The sequence below is a fragment of the Phacochoerus africanus genome, chromosome 3 (genome assembly GCF_016906955.1).
Source record: "Phacochoerus africanus isolate WHEZ1 chromosome 3, ROS_Pafr_v1, whole genome shotgun sequence".
Taxonomy (NCBI): domain Eukaryota; kingdom Metazoa; phylum Chordata; class Mammalia; order Artiodactyla; family Suidae; genus Phacochoerus; species Phacochoerus africanus.
This window is the reverse complement of record NC_062546.1, coordinates 205,116,434-205,130,388: the sequence shown is the minus strand read 5'-3', so window position 1 is coordinate 205,130,388 and position 13,955 is coordinate 205,116,434. Positions and strand designations below refer to the sequence as shown.

The 13,955-nt window shown below is 67.0% G+C and overlaps 1 protein-coding gene across 8 annotated transcripts in view; it reads left to right on the top strand.

The window, feature by feature from the left end:
- Positions 1-13,955, top strand: part of KIF1A (kinesin family member 1A) — an 85,355-nt gene that overhangs the window by 35,723 nt on the left and 35,677 nt on the right. For 4 of the 8 annotated variants that reach the window (XM_047773976.1, XM_047773975.1, XM_047773974.1 and 1 more), the window contains 13 exons: positions 1,014-1,147; positions 2,112-2,191; positions 2,433-2,508; positions 4,578-4,657; positions 4,930-5,036; positions 5,931-6,014; positions 7,661-7,841; positions 7,911-7,983; positions 8,166-8,259; positions 9,064-9,212; positions 9,561-9,739; positions 11,124-11,261; positions 11,991-12,251. In XM_047773976.1, coding sequence (XP_047629932.1) covers positions 1,014-1,147; positions 2,112-2,191; positions 2,433-2,508; positions 4,578-4,657; positions 4,930-5,036; positions 5,931-6,014; positions 7,661-7,841; positions 7,911-7,983; positions 8,166-8,259; positions 9,064-9,212; positions 9,561-9,739; positions 11,124-11,261; positions 11,991-12,251 — 1,636 coding nt within the window. The remainder of the gene's footprint in view (positions 1-1,013; positions 1,148-2,111; positions 2,192-2,432; positions 2,509-4,577; positions 4,658-4,929; positions 5,037-5,930; positions 6,015-7,660; positions 7,842-7,910; positions 7,984-8,165; positions 8,260-9,063; positions 9,213-9,560; positions 9,740-11,123; positions 11,262-11,990; positions 12,252-13,955) is intronic. The other 4 variants (XM_047773978.1, XM_047773979.1, XM_047773977.1 and 1 more) reach the window with 1 other exon arrangement.

The following is a 13,955-nucleotide window of genomic DNA, read 5'->3' as shown; positions in this document are numbered from 1 at the left end:
CCACTTCGGGACTGGAGGACGAGAGCCCTGTTGCTCCTGGTGCCCCGGTAGACACGGGGTCACAGGTCTTGTGCGCTGTGGTCCTGGCTCTCACCCCCCACCCCGGCCCCGTGTCTATAATTGAGGCATCAGGGAGGCCGCCGAAGCCTCCTTAGTCTGGATGTGGCCGAGGTCAGGCTCTGACCCCCAGAGCAGCGCGCCCAGAGGCCTGGGATGCTCCCCACTCAGCACGGAGGCAGGGCCGCTGCCGGGTGTGGGAGGGCCCCCGTCCCCCGGAAACACCCGGGCTCTGAATGCTGCCAGGCCCTCCCGGCCTGTGCCCCCCACTGGCCTTGGGCCTGGCTCCCCGCGCCCCGTGCTGTCCTACGTTTGCCGCTGCTCTGCTGTGTGTCCGCTTCTGCCAGGAGGGGCCCGGGCACCTCCCACCCCAGGGGGTGTCTCAGTCCCCAGCCCTGGGCCTTGGGGGCAGGGAGCCCGGGGGGTGGGGGACTCTCTGGACCCAGAGCCGCTTCTTGGGGTGGAGGAGTGCGGCTCCGCCGGGGCGCTCAGCAGGCAGACAGTTAGCCCAGCCCCAGCCTCGCGGCTCGGGCTGCTCGGTGGCCTGGGCGGTGGTGCGGACGTGGCCGCCCGGGTGCGGACCAGCCTCAGGGCTGGGGGGCAGGGGCAGGGAGGCCGCTGCAGCGCCTCCAGGCGCAGGCAGCTCAGGTGCAGAGGCCGCGCGGCTTGCTGTGTGCGCAGGGGAGCCGGCAGGGCGCAGAGGGGCCCCGGGGGCGCCGACCCACTGCTGGGGGCGGCCTTGCATGTGCTCATCTGGGCGCCCAGCTCGGGCTGCGTCTGCCGCCTTCTCGTCACTCACCTCTCGCTCTCTCCCGACTCGCTCTCTCTTTTCTCTCCTCCCGTCCGTCTGCCCGCCCTCTCCTTCCCTTCCTCCGTAGACGCGTCCGACCTTGAGAACAATAACCGTAACCGGGCCGGGGCGGAGTTGAGTCAAGCCCCTGACAATCTCTCCACAGTGACCAACGCCCTGGTGGGCATGAGCCCCTCGTCCTCGCTCTCGGCCCTGTCCAGCCGTGCCGCCTCCGTGTCCAGCCTGCACGAGCGCATCTTGTTTGCCCCGGGCAGCGAGGAGGCCATCGAGAGGCTGAAGGTGAGGCAGGGCCGGGTTCGGAGCAGCGGGCGCCGGGCCGCTGGCCGGGGCGCCCAGGCCGAGACCCCTCCTCTCGAATGGCTGCTCCGAGGGCGGGCGGCGGGGCTTATCCGAGGCCCGGTGAGCCATGAGGGCGGACGCAGAGCTCTGCGTCCCAGCCCTGCCCAGGCGCCGGTCCGCGCGGTCGGTTGGTGCTCTCTCTCCGGGGCCTGGGGCGCCATCTGCCGAGAAGGGCGGCCGGGCGTCCTAGGGCCTCTCCTGCGTGTTCCCACCCCCGGCCCGGCCTGGCCAGGCTGGTGTCCGGCTTCTGGTTACCGGCTTCCTAGGTGCTAGGTGGGAGGGGCGGAGGGGAGCCCAGACCTCGGGTCCTGAGGGGACTGAGGTGGAGGCACGGGGGCCGGTCCCAGGCTGGGTGGGGGAGGGGCGTGAGGTCCCCCTGGAGCCTAGGGCCGCTTGTCCTGCGGGAACCCGCTTAAAGCGTGAGGTTCCACTTGGGATGAAGGTCCTGTCTGGGCTGTGGGGTGGGCACTTGGGGTGAAGGGATCGCATGGGGTGAAGGGTCCTGCCTGGGATGTAGGGGGCACTTGGGGTGAGGGGTCCAGCCTCCAACATGGGGGCCACTGGAGTGAAGGGGCCCCCGGGGGTGTGGAGGCCCTACCTGGTGTGCGGAGCCGGGCAGGAAACAGCAAGCAGGTGCGGATGCGGGGCTGTCACGTCCCAGCAGTGGCCGGGGAGGTCTGTGCCTCAGAACCAGCATCTCAGTGTCTCCACGCGTGTTTGTCTCTCTCTCCAGGCTTGTTCTCTGGGCGCTTCCGCAAGAACGTCCCGCGTCCTTTGTGCGCACGATGGGGCTCTGCAGGCCCGGCGGCTCTTCTCCCCCCCGGCCTGGCCCCCGGGCCTCTGTCCGCCGCTGTCCTCCGCCTGCCCCCAGCCTTGACCTCCCTCTACTCTGTCTTCTCTCCAGGAGACGGAGAAGATCATAGCTGAGCTCAACGAGACCTGGGAGGAGAAGCTGCGGCGGACGGAAGCCATCCGGATGGAGAGGTGGGCGGTGGGGCTGGGGACTTGCCGCAGCCCCGGGGCCCTGCTCTGGGCTCCTGCACCCAGGGGTGGCCGTGTCCAGGGTGGGACACACCCATCCCGTCTCACCCAGTGACCCTGCTGTCTGTCGCCAATGGCCCCCTTGACCTGGTCCCTGGTCAGGGGTCAGTCCCTCCAAGAGGGCACCCGAACTCACTGACCAGATGAAACACGGCGTGGGTGCTGACCCCTGCTCTGTCCCCAGGGAAGCGCTGCTGGCTGAGATGGGCGTGGCCATGAGGGAGGACGGTGGCACCCTGGGGGTGTTCTCTCCCAAAAAGGTAGGAGCCGGTGTTCCCTGGTGCTGCTCCGATGTGGCCAGGGCTGGCCGAGCTGTGGCCCCTTTTGGGGTGTCAGTCCTCTGGGAGGCTGGCGGGGTCCCCCTGGGAGCAGGAGGAGCAGCTCCAGGCACAGGGCTCACAGCCATTCCCTCCTTGTGTGGGAGCCTCAACCCCGCCTCCTCACAGCAGGATGTCCCTGTGGCCTTAGGACATCAGAGAGGTCACTTAGCTGCTCGAGGAGTCGACTGGACTCCTCGAGGTTGGGCGAGACTGGGGGTCCTAAAGCATGTGGGGCTTGGAGCCCCCAGGAAGCCTGCACCTCTCATGGGCAGGGCCTGGCTGGACGCGAGCTGAGAGCCAGCCGACCCCTTGGGGGTCAGCTGAAGGGGGTTCTGGCTGTCCCAGCAGAGACCCGCCTTCCTCCGCCCAGGCCTGGCTTGTCCACAGCCCTGGCTCGCACATGGAGCAGAGCACCTTCCCCTGTTCTGTGGGTCAGATGCCGTGAAGCATGAGCATTAGAGGCAAAGTCTCTGTGATTCTAGGACCCAGAGCCACCCACCCCACCCTAAAGACTCCCAGACCCTAGAGCCCCTGGGAGCGGAGCTTCAAGCCAGGAAGCCTTCCTGGAGGCGGTGGCAGTCTGTTCTGACCCCAGCATGGACTCTCCTGGCTCTGCCACCTTGTTGACGAGGGAGTGCCTAGCCTGCTTTTGCCCCCAAGGATTTCTGAGTTTGCTGGTCCCTGAAGGTGGCGACTCGTGGAGCCCCCGCTGTGCCGTCGGGGCCCTGAGGGAAGCACCGACTACCGTGCAAGGGGCTTATCCCCCAGGTGGCTGCTCCCTGGGGATGGGGCCGGGCTCCTTGGGCCCTTTCTGTGCCTGCGAGCTCCAGGCTGGCGAGCAGCGTGTGGTGAGGCCCAGAGCTGGGGGGAAGGGGGCCTGGGCGGGGTGGGTCCCACTTCACCCCCTTCTGAGTAGGCCTTGGCTTTTGTTTGGAGTGCATTGTTCCTGAGCTGCTTCACATCCCTGGGTGGGGGAGGGTCCCCTGGGGTGGGCCCGTGAAGCTGGCGTGCAGGTGCTCTGTCTCTGGGGGGGGGGGGTGTAGCCTGGGGCAGGGTGCAGGTACCCTCACGACACTGGCTGTGCAGCCCTTTGGCTTTGTTGGTGGCAGAGGGGTTTGCTGGTGGCTCCTGGTCTAGACACGGCTCAGGAGTGTCCCTGGGGACAACGGGGATGCCCCCTCCGGAGACCAGCAGTGTTCCCATGACCCTGGAGGAGTGCATGGGCCAGCTGGCGCCCCCACTGGGCCCTGCAGCGCGAGCACAGGCCCTTCCTGGCAGGATCTCTGCCTAGGACTGGGTTTGGGGTACCTTCCTGAGCTCGGGAAGTGTCCGGGGCCCAGAGACCTTGGGTGAGAGCACAGGACGCGAAAATGGGGTCCAAGGCCCAGGAACAGAGCCTGCAGTGGACGCCCTGGGCATGAGATGGGGGGACCCAGAGCAGTGCTTAGATGGGGCAGCAGGCAGGGAGTGGTCCCGGGCTTTGGGTCATGCTTTGCTCCGCCTGTGGTCAGGGCCGGGGCCAGGCATCTAAGCCGGGTGGCTCAGGGGGCTTCTTTCAGAGCCTCTCCACTTCCTAGCATGCTAAATCCCCTTCTGGCTCCAGGACCCCACTGGAGCACCCCGCTCCCAGAGCCCCAGTGGGAATAGGGACCTGCAGCCCTGTTTTAGGGCAGAGGACCAGGCCCAGACCCATGGGGTCCAGCCTGTGCCCTGCACGTCCAGGGAGCCACCACAGCCTCCGAGCAGCGCCCTGGGCCCTCAAGTGATCAGAGGTGGGCTCCCAGCCCAGGTCCCCCAAGTGCCACCCGGCAGCTCTTCCCCCGAGGCTCTGGGGTCCCCGTCCAAGTCTCCTGGGGGGGGGGGGGCGTCTTCCTTCAAGCCTCTTGTCCTCTCTGCCAGGCTGGGGGGATACCATGTCCCCGAGAGGCTGGGTCTAGGGCTGGTGGTGGTCTGGCACCTGGGGAGAGAGGTCAGCAGGCGGCAAGAACGGTGGCCTCCTGTCTCCCCAGACGCCACATCTCGTCAACCTGAACGAGGACCCGCTGATGTCTGAGTGTCTCCTCTACTACATCAAGGACGGGATCACTAGGTGGGGGTCCACGGGGTGCAGGGCGGGCCCCCCACAGAGGGCGTCGGCAGGAACATGGCCACCTGCCCAGCCTTGGCGTTGGCGGTGAAGCTGCGGGCCACTCTGGGCACGCGGCTCCCCGGGCCAGGCTGTGTTTGGGGCTGTCCTTGTGCCCCACACATAGGCACTCACGTGAGAGCTGGGCATCCCTGCCTGCAGGGGACCGGGCGGGCCAGAGTGGGTGTCGTGGGCGCACTGGGCCCGGCCGGTGCTGATCCCCCCGCCACCCGCAGAGTGGGCCGAGAGGACGCAGAGAAGCGGCAGGACATCGTCCTGAGCGGGCATTTCATCAAAGAGGAGCACTGCGTCTTCCGGAGCGACTCCCGAGGGGGCGGTGAAGGTACGGCGCCCCCGCCCCGCCCGCGGCCCCCTGATGCCGAGGGTCAGGCCTGGGTGCGGCCTGCTGGGTCCGCCCCCGGCCAGGCCGTCACCCCTCCCTGCTCCCCCTCAGTCCCAGGGGCCCCTTCCATTCGAAAGGTGCTTTGAAGGCTGGGCTGGGGACTCGGCTCCCTCCCCGGGGCACAGCCGGTTGTCGGGGTGTTTGTGGGCAGGAGGCCGCTGAGCCCAGCGCCGTGGTGGGCTGTTTGTTCTCAGGCTGTGCTCTCCTGTGGGCTGGGAGCGGCTGTCAGTCCCTTTCCCTGGCTGGCCTGCCCTCAGGCCTCTGTCCCCACTGCTGGCCTTGGGTGGGACCACCCCCCTTTCTTGGGAAGGTACCTGCTGTGCTGTTCCCGTGCCCACAGCTCCTGAGCACAGGGCGGGTTTCCTGGCAGGCGGCCAGCCAGCCTCTGGGTGGCAAACCAGTGACAGAAGCCGCCTCTGTGACCTCAGGGTGGTGGCCTTAAAGCAGTGTTGGGGGTGTTGGTCCTCCCAGAAATCTGTCCTCAAAGCTGTCCCTCCTCTTGGTGGAAACAAAGCCCGGGGGGTCTCTGGGACTCCCGGGGACACGCTAGCCACTGTTTCCCGTTCCCCGGGGAGACCCAGCAGGGCGGGCTGGTCAGCGGCGTGGGGCCTCCCAGCCGGTGTCACTTTCCTCATCTCTGGGTGGCTGAGACATCCCTCCGGCGCTTCTGAGGCTCAGACGTGCCTCGGGGAGGAGCGAGGCCTGGGGGGCCGCCCCCCGCCCCACCTGGAGCTGCTGATGGTCAGCCTGAGTGGGGGGCTCCTGGGCTCAGACAGGCACGGCCAGGATGGCAACTCCTCACGGTCCTTCTCTGTGCCCTCATCTGTCCTGTAGCCGTGGTGACCCTGGAGCCATGTGAGGGCGCAGACACGTACGTCAACGGCAAGAAAGTCACAGAGCCCAGCGTCCTGCGGTCAGGTACAGCGGGGCACCGGAGGGGCACCCCCGTCCCCCGCAGGTGCCCCCTCCTGCTCCCAGACTGTGGGGCAGGTGGGGAGGGGCTGCAGGCACCTGGCGGACCTCGTGGCGCCCCGCTCCTCCGCTTCTCAACGGGGCAGCACCACCGGCCTGGTGGGGGGTGGGGCAGCTGAGTCCATGCTGCGGGCAGGCCGAGGCGGGGTCCCAGGGTGGGGACCTGTCCCGCAGGCCCTGGTGGGGTGGGTGTGCCATGGAACTGAGGAGGGGCCGCGGCCAGGCAGCCGGCGGGGTGTGGGCTACACTGGTTTCAGGACACTGGCCCCCTGGCTTGGGTTTCGTGCCCCTGCGTTGTAAAACACGCCTAGAGGTGTGAGTGTGCCCGTCCATCTGTCCACGGAGCTGCTCATGAGCTGGTGGGGGCGGGAGCCTCTCAGCGAAGCCTCAGGTGTGCTCTGAAGGTCTTTCAGCTGTGTCCTGGGGGGAGGTCGCCTTTCCTGAGGTCGCGTGATTGCAGCTGCCACCCCGGCTCCAGGCTGCCCCCCAGCAGGGCCTTCCTCATTGCCTGACTGCACCCCTTGGCTCTGCAGTCCAGCCAAGCCGCACACCACAGTGTGCAGTGATGTTTTGCTAAGAATGAGGGAGTCCCTTCCTCTTCAGTTGGGGGGGTGGTGCTGGGAAGCCGGGGCGGGGGGCGACCCCTGGCAGCCTAATGTGCAGGCCCCTCAGCCACCCTCAAGGGCCTTGTTTTTAGCTCAGGGTCTTGCCTTTGCGGACCCTAGAGATGCTCTGTCAGGTGGGAGACACATCACACATCCTGGATTCATGGGCATCAGAGGCCACCGTGGCTGGGGCGGTGTCCTCACCCTGTCAGCCAGGGTGGGGAGATGGTGCAGTTGAGCGGGGCACGGTGTCCGTGGGCTCGGGGCAGGGCCCCAGCTGGGAGGGGAGGCTGAACTTGGGGGCTGGAGAGGGGCCGAGGGAGGACCAGCCTGCAGACCTGGGCTCTTGTGGGGAGAGGGGCTGAGCCTGGGCTGCATGCCCTGAGGCAGAGCTGCGGCTCCTGGAGAAAGTTGGCAGGAAGCTGGTCCATCCGCAGAGGCCCCTAGGCAGGACTGTCCAGAGACAGCAGGCACTGCCCGGGGACCCGGGTGCCCAGGGAGTACGCAGGAGGACTGTCCAGAGACAGCAGGCACTGCCCGGGGCATGGGTGCCCAGGGGCACGCAGGAGGACTGTCTAGAGATAGCAGGCGCTGCCCGGGGACCCGGGTGCCCAGGGAGTACGCAGGTGCCCCAGGGGTGGCACCTGCAGGCCGTGGAGAAGAGGGGACAGTGGCGAAGCCCCAGGCGGTGTTTTGCAAACATCACTGCTGCTGAAAGGGACGGGGCCGGGGGTGGATCTGGGAAGAGGGTGAGGAGGCCCCTTCAGGTCCTGGGGGTGTGGGGCAGGTGGCCACCCAGTGGGGGTGAGGGTGACACTGACAGAGGACCTAGAGAGGCAGCTTGTGGTGATTGAGGCCCTCCTGGCAGGGGGCGCTGGGGCCCCAGTAGGAGGAAGCACCTGCACCCCCTTCTCCTCCCCCTCCCTCCTGAGGCCACTCAAGGCCTGAGGTCCCCCAACTCTGGATGGTCTCCTCTCTGTCCCCCAGGAAACCGCATCATCATGGGCAAGAGCCACGTGTTCCGGTTCAACCACCCCGAGCAGGCGAGGCAAGAGCGTGAGCGCACGCCCTGTGCAGAGACGCCCTCCGAGCCCGTGGACTGGGCCTTCGCCCAGCGCGAGCTGCTGGAGAAGCAGGGCATCGACATGAAGCAGGAGATGGAGCAGAGGTGAGGCTCCTGGGCCATGCACCGGGCCCGCTGTGCCCTGCCCGCGCTCACCTGCGCCCACCCTTGCAGGCTCCAGGAGCTGGAGGACCAGTACCGGCGGGAGCGGGAGGAGGCCACGTACCTGCTGGAGCAGCAGAGGCTGGTGAGGGCAGCCCGCCACCAGGCCCCTACCTGGGACCCGGGGGAGCCGGGGTCCCTGCTTGCTAGCCCTGTGCTTAGCTGCCGTGGCCATCGCTAGGGTGGCCGGCGTCCGGGCGCCCTGGGCGGAGGGCTTCGGAGGGGCTGGTCTCTGCGTGGTGCCATAAGGCTCGCTTCTGTGCCCAGGACTACGAGAGCAAGCTGGAGGCCCTGCAGAAGCAGATGGACTCCAGGTACTACCCCGAAGTGAACGAGGAGGAAGAGGAGCCGGAGGACGAAGGTGAGGGATCCTGTCCAGCACGGAGGGGGGCAGGGCCAGGCCTCGGGCTGGGGAGGGGTCTCAGGGAGGAGGCAGGCCCCCAGGCCACTCCCTGGAGGTCAGCTGGTTGGCACCTTTGCCTCGGGGTCCCCGGCCTGTCCCCGGGAGGCAGGATTCGGGAGGCGGTGTTGCTGCGGGAAAGCGCCCGTGTTACACGCACACGCCTGTGCAGACGTGAACTGGCTCCGGGAGGGGCGGCCTGGAGCGCGAGGAGGCCGCTGAGGGTGGGGGCTCCCATGCACGTGTCCTGTCCCGCCTGGGGGAGGCTGGCACTCTTCTCGGGGACAAGGTCTCTGCTCCTCACCTCGGGATCCCCTTTTAGAGCCCTCGCTTGGGTGCCCCCCTGGCTGGCCTTGCCCTCCTGGGGGCCTGAGCATGGCCGCAGGCAGGAGCTCACGTCCCCCTCGGCCTCTGGGCAGCTGGTCGGCACCTCTGTGCTGATGCGACCTTGCCCCCCCCCCTTGTCTAGACTCATCTACCCGAGGGGGTGCAGGGCCGACCCCAGTCTGCCCTCCTGTCCCTGCCCCACTGCTGCCGCCACAGGGCTGAGCAGGTCACTGTGCTGCCCGTCCTCGCTGAGCTCCAGCTGGACTGGTGCTCGTGCTGGGGAGCTGACAGCCTCTTTGGGGCGTGAGGGTGGGCTCCCAGGCGCCGGCCTTCCTGCAGTGTCCTTCTTCCTGGGCTCCCTGGACGGTTAGTGTGACATTGGGGCCCCAGACACGGAGCCCCTGAGTCTGTGACGACCGCTTGCACGTGTCCCCACAGTCCAGTGGACAGAGCGGGAGTGTGAGCTGGCGCTGTGGGCCTTCCGGAAGTGGCGGTGGTACCAGTTCACGTCCCTGCGGGACCTGCTGTGGGGCAATGCCATCTTCCTCAAGGAGGCCAATGCCATCAGCGTGGAACTCAAGAAGAAGGTGGGCTCCTGCCGCCCCTGCCGCCTGCGGCCTCGGCGGGCGGGTGTCACCCATCCTGCTTCTGGCTGGGACTTGCGCCGGGATGCTCTGCCTCCTGGGGAAGGCAGGGTGGACCCCCGACCTGGACCCCTAGGAGGGTGGGCGGTTGGCGGGAGGCCTGGGGACTCACCGAGGGAGCCGCACAGGCAGCCAGTGAGCAGGTGGAGCTTCCTGTCCTGCAGCCGGTGGGAAGGGTCGGTGAACGGGCGTGGGACAGGCAGCCAGCTCTCTGGGAGACGGAAGGAGGCCCTCCCAGACCCGGCTCCACCCTCCAAGGAGCTGACAGGCGGTCATCTTCACCGGACACAGGTCCAGTTCCAGTTTGTCCTCCTCACGGACACGCTGTACTCCCCACTGCCCCCGGACCTGCTGCCCCCAGAGGCCGCCAAAGACCGAGAGACTCGCCCCTTCCCCCGCACCATTGTGGCCGTGGAGGTCCAGGACCAGAAGAATGGGGCCACCCACTACTGGACGCTGGAGAAACTCAGGTGCGGGGGAGGGGGCAGTGGGGGTGGGGCTGCTCCCTGGGCCGAAGCCTCGGAAGCAGAGGAGGACGCGGGATGCAGGATGTGTGATTCTGTGCAGCTATTTCTCCTGGTTTGGTTGCTTTTAAAATCAGGGGGAAAAAGGAAACAGGATGCAGCCTTATCATAGAGCCCATATTCTTCTCTCCCAGAGCGCTGATAAAGTTTGGGGCCAGGGGCGGGCGGGGTGCCAGGGGAAGGCAGGGCAGGTGGCAGCACCAGCAGGCCAGCGGAGCTCACGGGCCAGGCACGCAGGGTGCCCTCGGAGGCGCCGGGGAGGGTGCAGGAGAGCGGGGCTGGGGCCACGGGGAGGACAGCCGGGTGCCCAGGTCCCCACACGCTCACCCAGACGAGGGCCTGGCTCTTCGTGTATGAAGGTGACCAGGACAGGTCTTCGCCACAGAGGAAGGTTTAATGTTGCTCAAGTTCGCCCAGAAACGAGCGGCTGCCTGCCCCTGGGGGGAGGCACGGGGTCACTGGGGGCAAAGGAGCGGGCAGAAGGCCTCGCCTTGGCCTCCGCACAGCAGGGCAGGGAGAACAGCGAGGCTGGCCGGTTAGACTCACGCTGCTGGGCCCCGGGCCGGGGCTGCCCCTAGGGACCCCATCCCTGCCCTGGGGCAGCCGAGGGCAGGGGAACTGGCCTGGTGTGCGAGTCGGCGAGGGACAAGTGGGGTAGTCTGTGTGGAGGTGGGCTCACCTGCAGGCTGTTCACTGCGTGGGGAGCCCCCCAGCCAGAGGGGCCCCCAAGATGAGAAATACAGAGTGAAAGTCACGGCAGGCACACGCTGACACCCGCACGGACCCGCAGCTCGTCAGGCTCTTCCCCGCCCACACACCTCACACTCGGACACCCAGGCTGTCCCCTCTTGCGTGCGTCGTCCCCATGCGCACACACCCGGACACCCGCACGTTGGCGGACCCTGCCGTGCCCCGCCCCCGCCTCCCGCGGCCGTCCTCGGCCTTCCTGTTGCAGCGGCTCCCGCGGGGAAACTCCTGGTTTTCCCCCCAACCTGCCGGTGTTCCCGGGGGGGTGCATAAGCGCCAAACAATCTCATTTTCCACGTCCTGTCACCGCCTTCCCTTCCTCCCCAGGGCTCCCTGCCCTGATTCTCCGCGCCGAGCTTGGCCGTTCTGCGTGGGGCCGGCCCGGGGCTCCCGCTGCTCACATCTGCTGTCACCGGGGAGCTGAAGGGACTGGGTGCTGAGCGTGCGTTTAGCTGAGAGCCCCCGGCTCGGGGTGCGCTGATTTCGAGAAGCACGGAGGGTCTGTCTGGCAAACCAGCTTGATCCTGGGGTGGCCCCGAGCAGGGGGCTCCGCCTGGGCCCACGCTGACCTCCGCCCCCACAGGCAGCGCCTGGACCTGATGCGGGAGATGTACGACCGGGCGGCAGAGGTGCCCTCCAGCGTCATCGAGGACTGTGACAACGTGGTGACCGGCGGGGACCCCTTCTATGACCGCTTCCCCTGGTTCCGGCTGGTGGGCAGGTGGGCGCCTCCCTCCTTCCCCGAGCTGAGCAGAGACGGAGAGAGAGAGCGGGGAGGGGAGAAGGCGGCGGGGCGGCGAGGGGCTGGGCCCTGCCCTGACGGAGGAGGGAGCGGCCAGACGCTCTTGTCCGTCCCGACGCCCCGCCCTGGGCCTTCTTGGGGCTCAGGCCCCCGGCCATTCCTCCCACACACCCACGGGCCCTGACCGGGGAGGGGGGTCTCAGCCTTGCCACCCACACCCACTTCGGGGTCGTGGCCACCAGGTGACACCTGTCCACGTGTGTGAATGTGAGGCTTGGCCAGGCTTTCCGGGTCACCCAGGGAGAGTAGCGGGAGTCGGGGCCGTGTCATCCCAGAGCACAGTGTCCCTGCCTGCTGTCCCCAGGCCCCTGGTCCGGGGTCTGCACTCAGTCCCTGCGCCTTGCTGGGCGGGGTGTTCTGAGGCCTCAGTGTGGCCGAGCTCGCAAGGCCCTCGCATGACCTCGGTCACACCTGGCCGGGATCATACCTGCCGGTGCCTTCCGGAACCTTCTAGAGCTTTACACGGACACCACGTGCAGTGTCTTTCCAAGCCTGGGGACTGGTGCACTTTGGCTCTCTTGTCTTTTAAGGCCACATTCTCGAGGATCTGTGTGTTTGGTGTGGGTTTTAAACAGAAGCCCCGCCCCACCCCATCCTCCCCCGAGTAGCTGGCGTTAACCTCTCTCTGTCTTGTTGTACTAACCTCAGTTCAGTCGTCTCTGGCTGCAACAGCTACCCTCTTCTCAACACATGCATGAGCGAGCGCATGGCTGCTCTCACCCCCTCCCCCACCTTCTCGAGCCCCGACTCCGACGCCACCGAGCCTGCCGAGGAGCAGAGCGTGGGGGAGGAGGAGGAGGAGGAGGAGGAGGAGGAGGACCTGGAGGACGACGTCTTTCCGGAGCACGTGCTGTGCGACGGCCGGGACCCGTTTTACGACCGGCCCCCCCTGTTCAGTTTAGTAGGAAGGTTGGTGAGGTCGAGGACAGCATGCTGGGAAGGAACCAGCTCTTTTGCACAGGAGCACTGCTGCGGGCACAATTTGACCGCCATCAGGGCGTGACCCCCGGCGATCTGGGCAGCTCCCTGGACCCCGGGCAGAGGCAGGCGGAGGGGCTGGCCTCCCTGGGAAGGGAGCAAGAGGCGGGACGCAGTGATGGAGGAGGCAGGGTGCCCCGGGGCGAGGCTTCTGCGCAGTGGGACTCTTTCTGCAGAGAGGCCCCTGGAGCCCGGCAGAGTCGCCATGCAGGGCCCGAGGGGAACACTTGGCAAGGCGGGGGCGTGCATCGCTGTGCCCACCACGAGCTGAGCAGCTCTCCTCCCTCTGCTCTCTTCCAAAAGAGGTGGAGGGAGGCTCCCGGTCCCCCTCCTTGGGAAGAGGAGCAGACCTGGAGGAGGCCATCCCAGGGACAGGAAGGAAGGGCCGGCGCTCGGGCAGTGAGAGGGCCTCCGTCTGAAGCCCTGGGGACCGCGGACCCCACCTTGCTCTGAGCCGGACTCCGGCTAAAGGGGAGGACGGTCAGTCCCACCTGAGCCCCAGGCCGTCCAAGCCGGAGACGGTACGCACGGCCTCGTGCCCTCACAGGAAGTGCCCTTCGCAAAGAGGAGCCAGTTTTTAGGTTTCCTGGAAGAGGAGAGAGGCCAAGGCCAGGAGCTCAAGTACAGTTTCCACCCGTGTCTTACGACCGCGGGAGGGGAACCAGACGAGACAGGTGAGGGAAGGATCTGGACACCTGGCTGGAGTAGGAAGTTCAGGCCACAAAACCATTGCATTTGCACTTTTTTACGTACGTGCAAAGGCATCTGTAATGGGAGGGTGAGATTGCTTCCTCGGGCTAGGCTGATGGAAGTTTTTGGAAGTCTTGACCTTGGGGCACAAGTACTGAAGTCTGAAGACAGAGGCTGGTCCCCAGATAACAGGGTTTGCACTGGGAGCCCTTGGGTGCAGGTGACGGAGTGAAAGCCCCGCTGGTTCCTCTTGGAAGGAAGCAGGAGTTCGTGGGCGCGTCTGGGTTCATTTGGATTCGTTTTTGCTGAGAGTGGTCTGCTCCCTGCGAGCTGGGGGCTGGGCTTCCCACTCTGCCGAGCCCGAGGGGAGGTGGAGCCCCAGGGGCCGCCTCCACGCAAGCCTCTCAGAAAGCCCGGGCCGCCAGGGCCAGGGTCGCTGGGTGTCAGGCAGGCCTGGGGTCAGGGCACGGGGGAGCAAGGACCCCGGGAGAAACGGGTGTGGGCTCTCGCAGTCTCAGCCAGAAAGAGCTGGGTCCTTCCGACGTTCCCCCTCGGTGATCTGGGGTGTTGCTGAACAGCCAGACCAAACCCAGGCCTCAGGGACAGGCCAGCGCCCCACGGCGGGCCGTCTGCCGAGGGCATCCTTCGGAAACGTCCTGATCTTTGTGGTTTGGCAAGAATTGGCTTTTCCCGCGCAGCAGCTGTGCAGGCCCAGCCCCTGAGAAGGACCCCGACTCTGGTTCCCTTTTATCCTCTGGTAGCTGCTGGCTCTTTCTCTAAGCTTAAGCGAAATTGGGGCGCCCACTCTTGTCTCCCTTCGGAAAGGCTTTCCTGGCCCCAGCATGCGTCTGCACCTCACCAATCTCGTGGTTAGCGCTGCCTCCTCCCCTCCCGCCACACTCAGCCCTGGCTCTGCGCCTCTGCCGCCTCCTCTCTCTCCGGCGG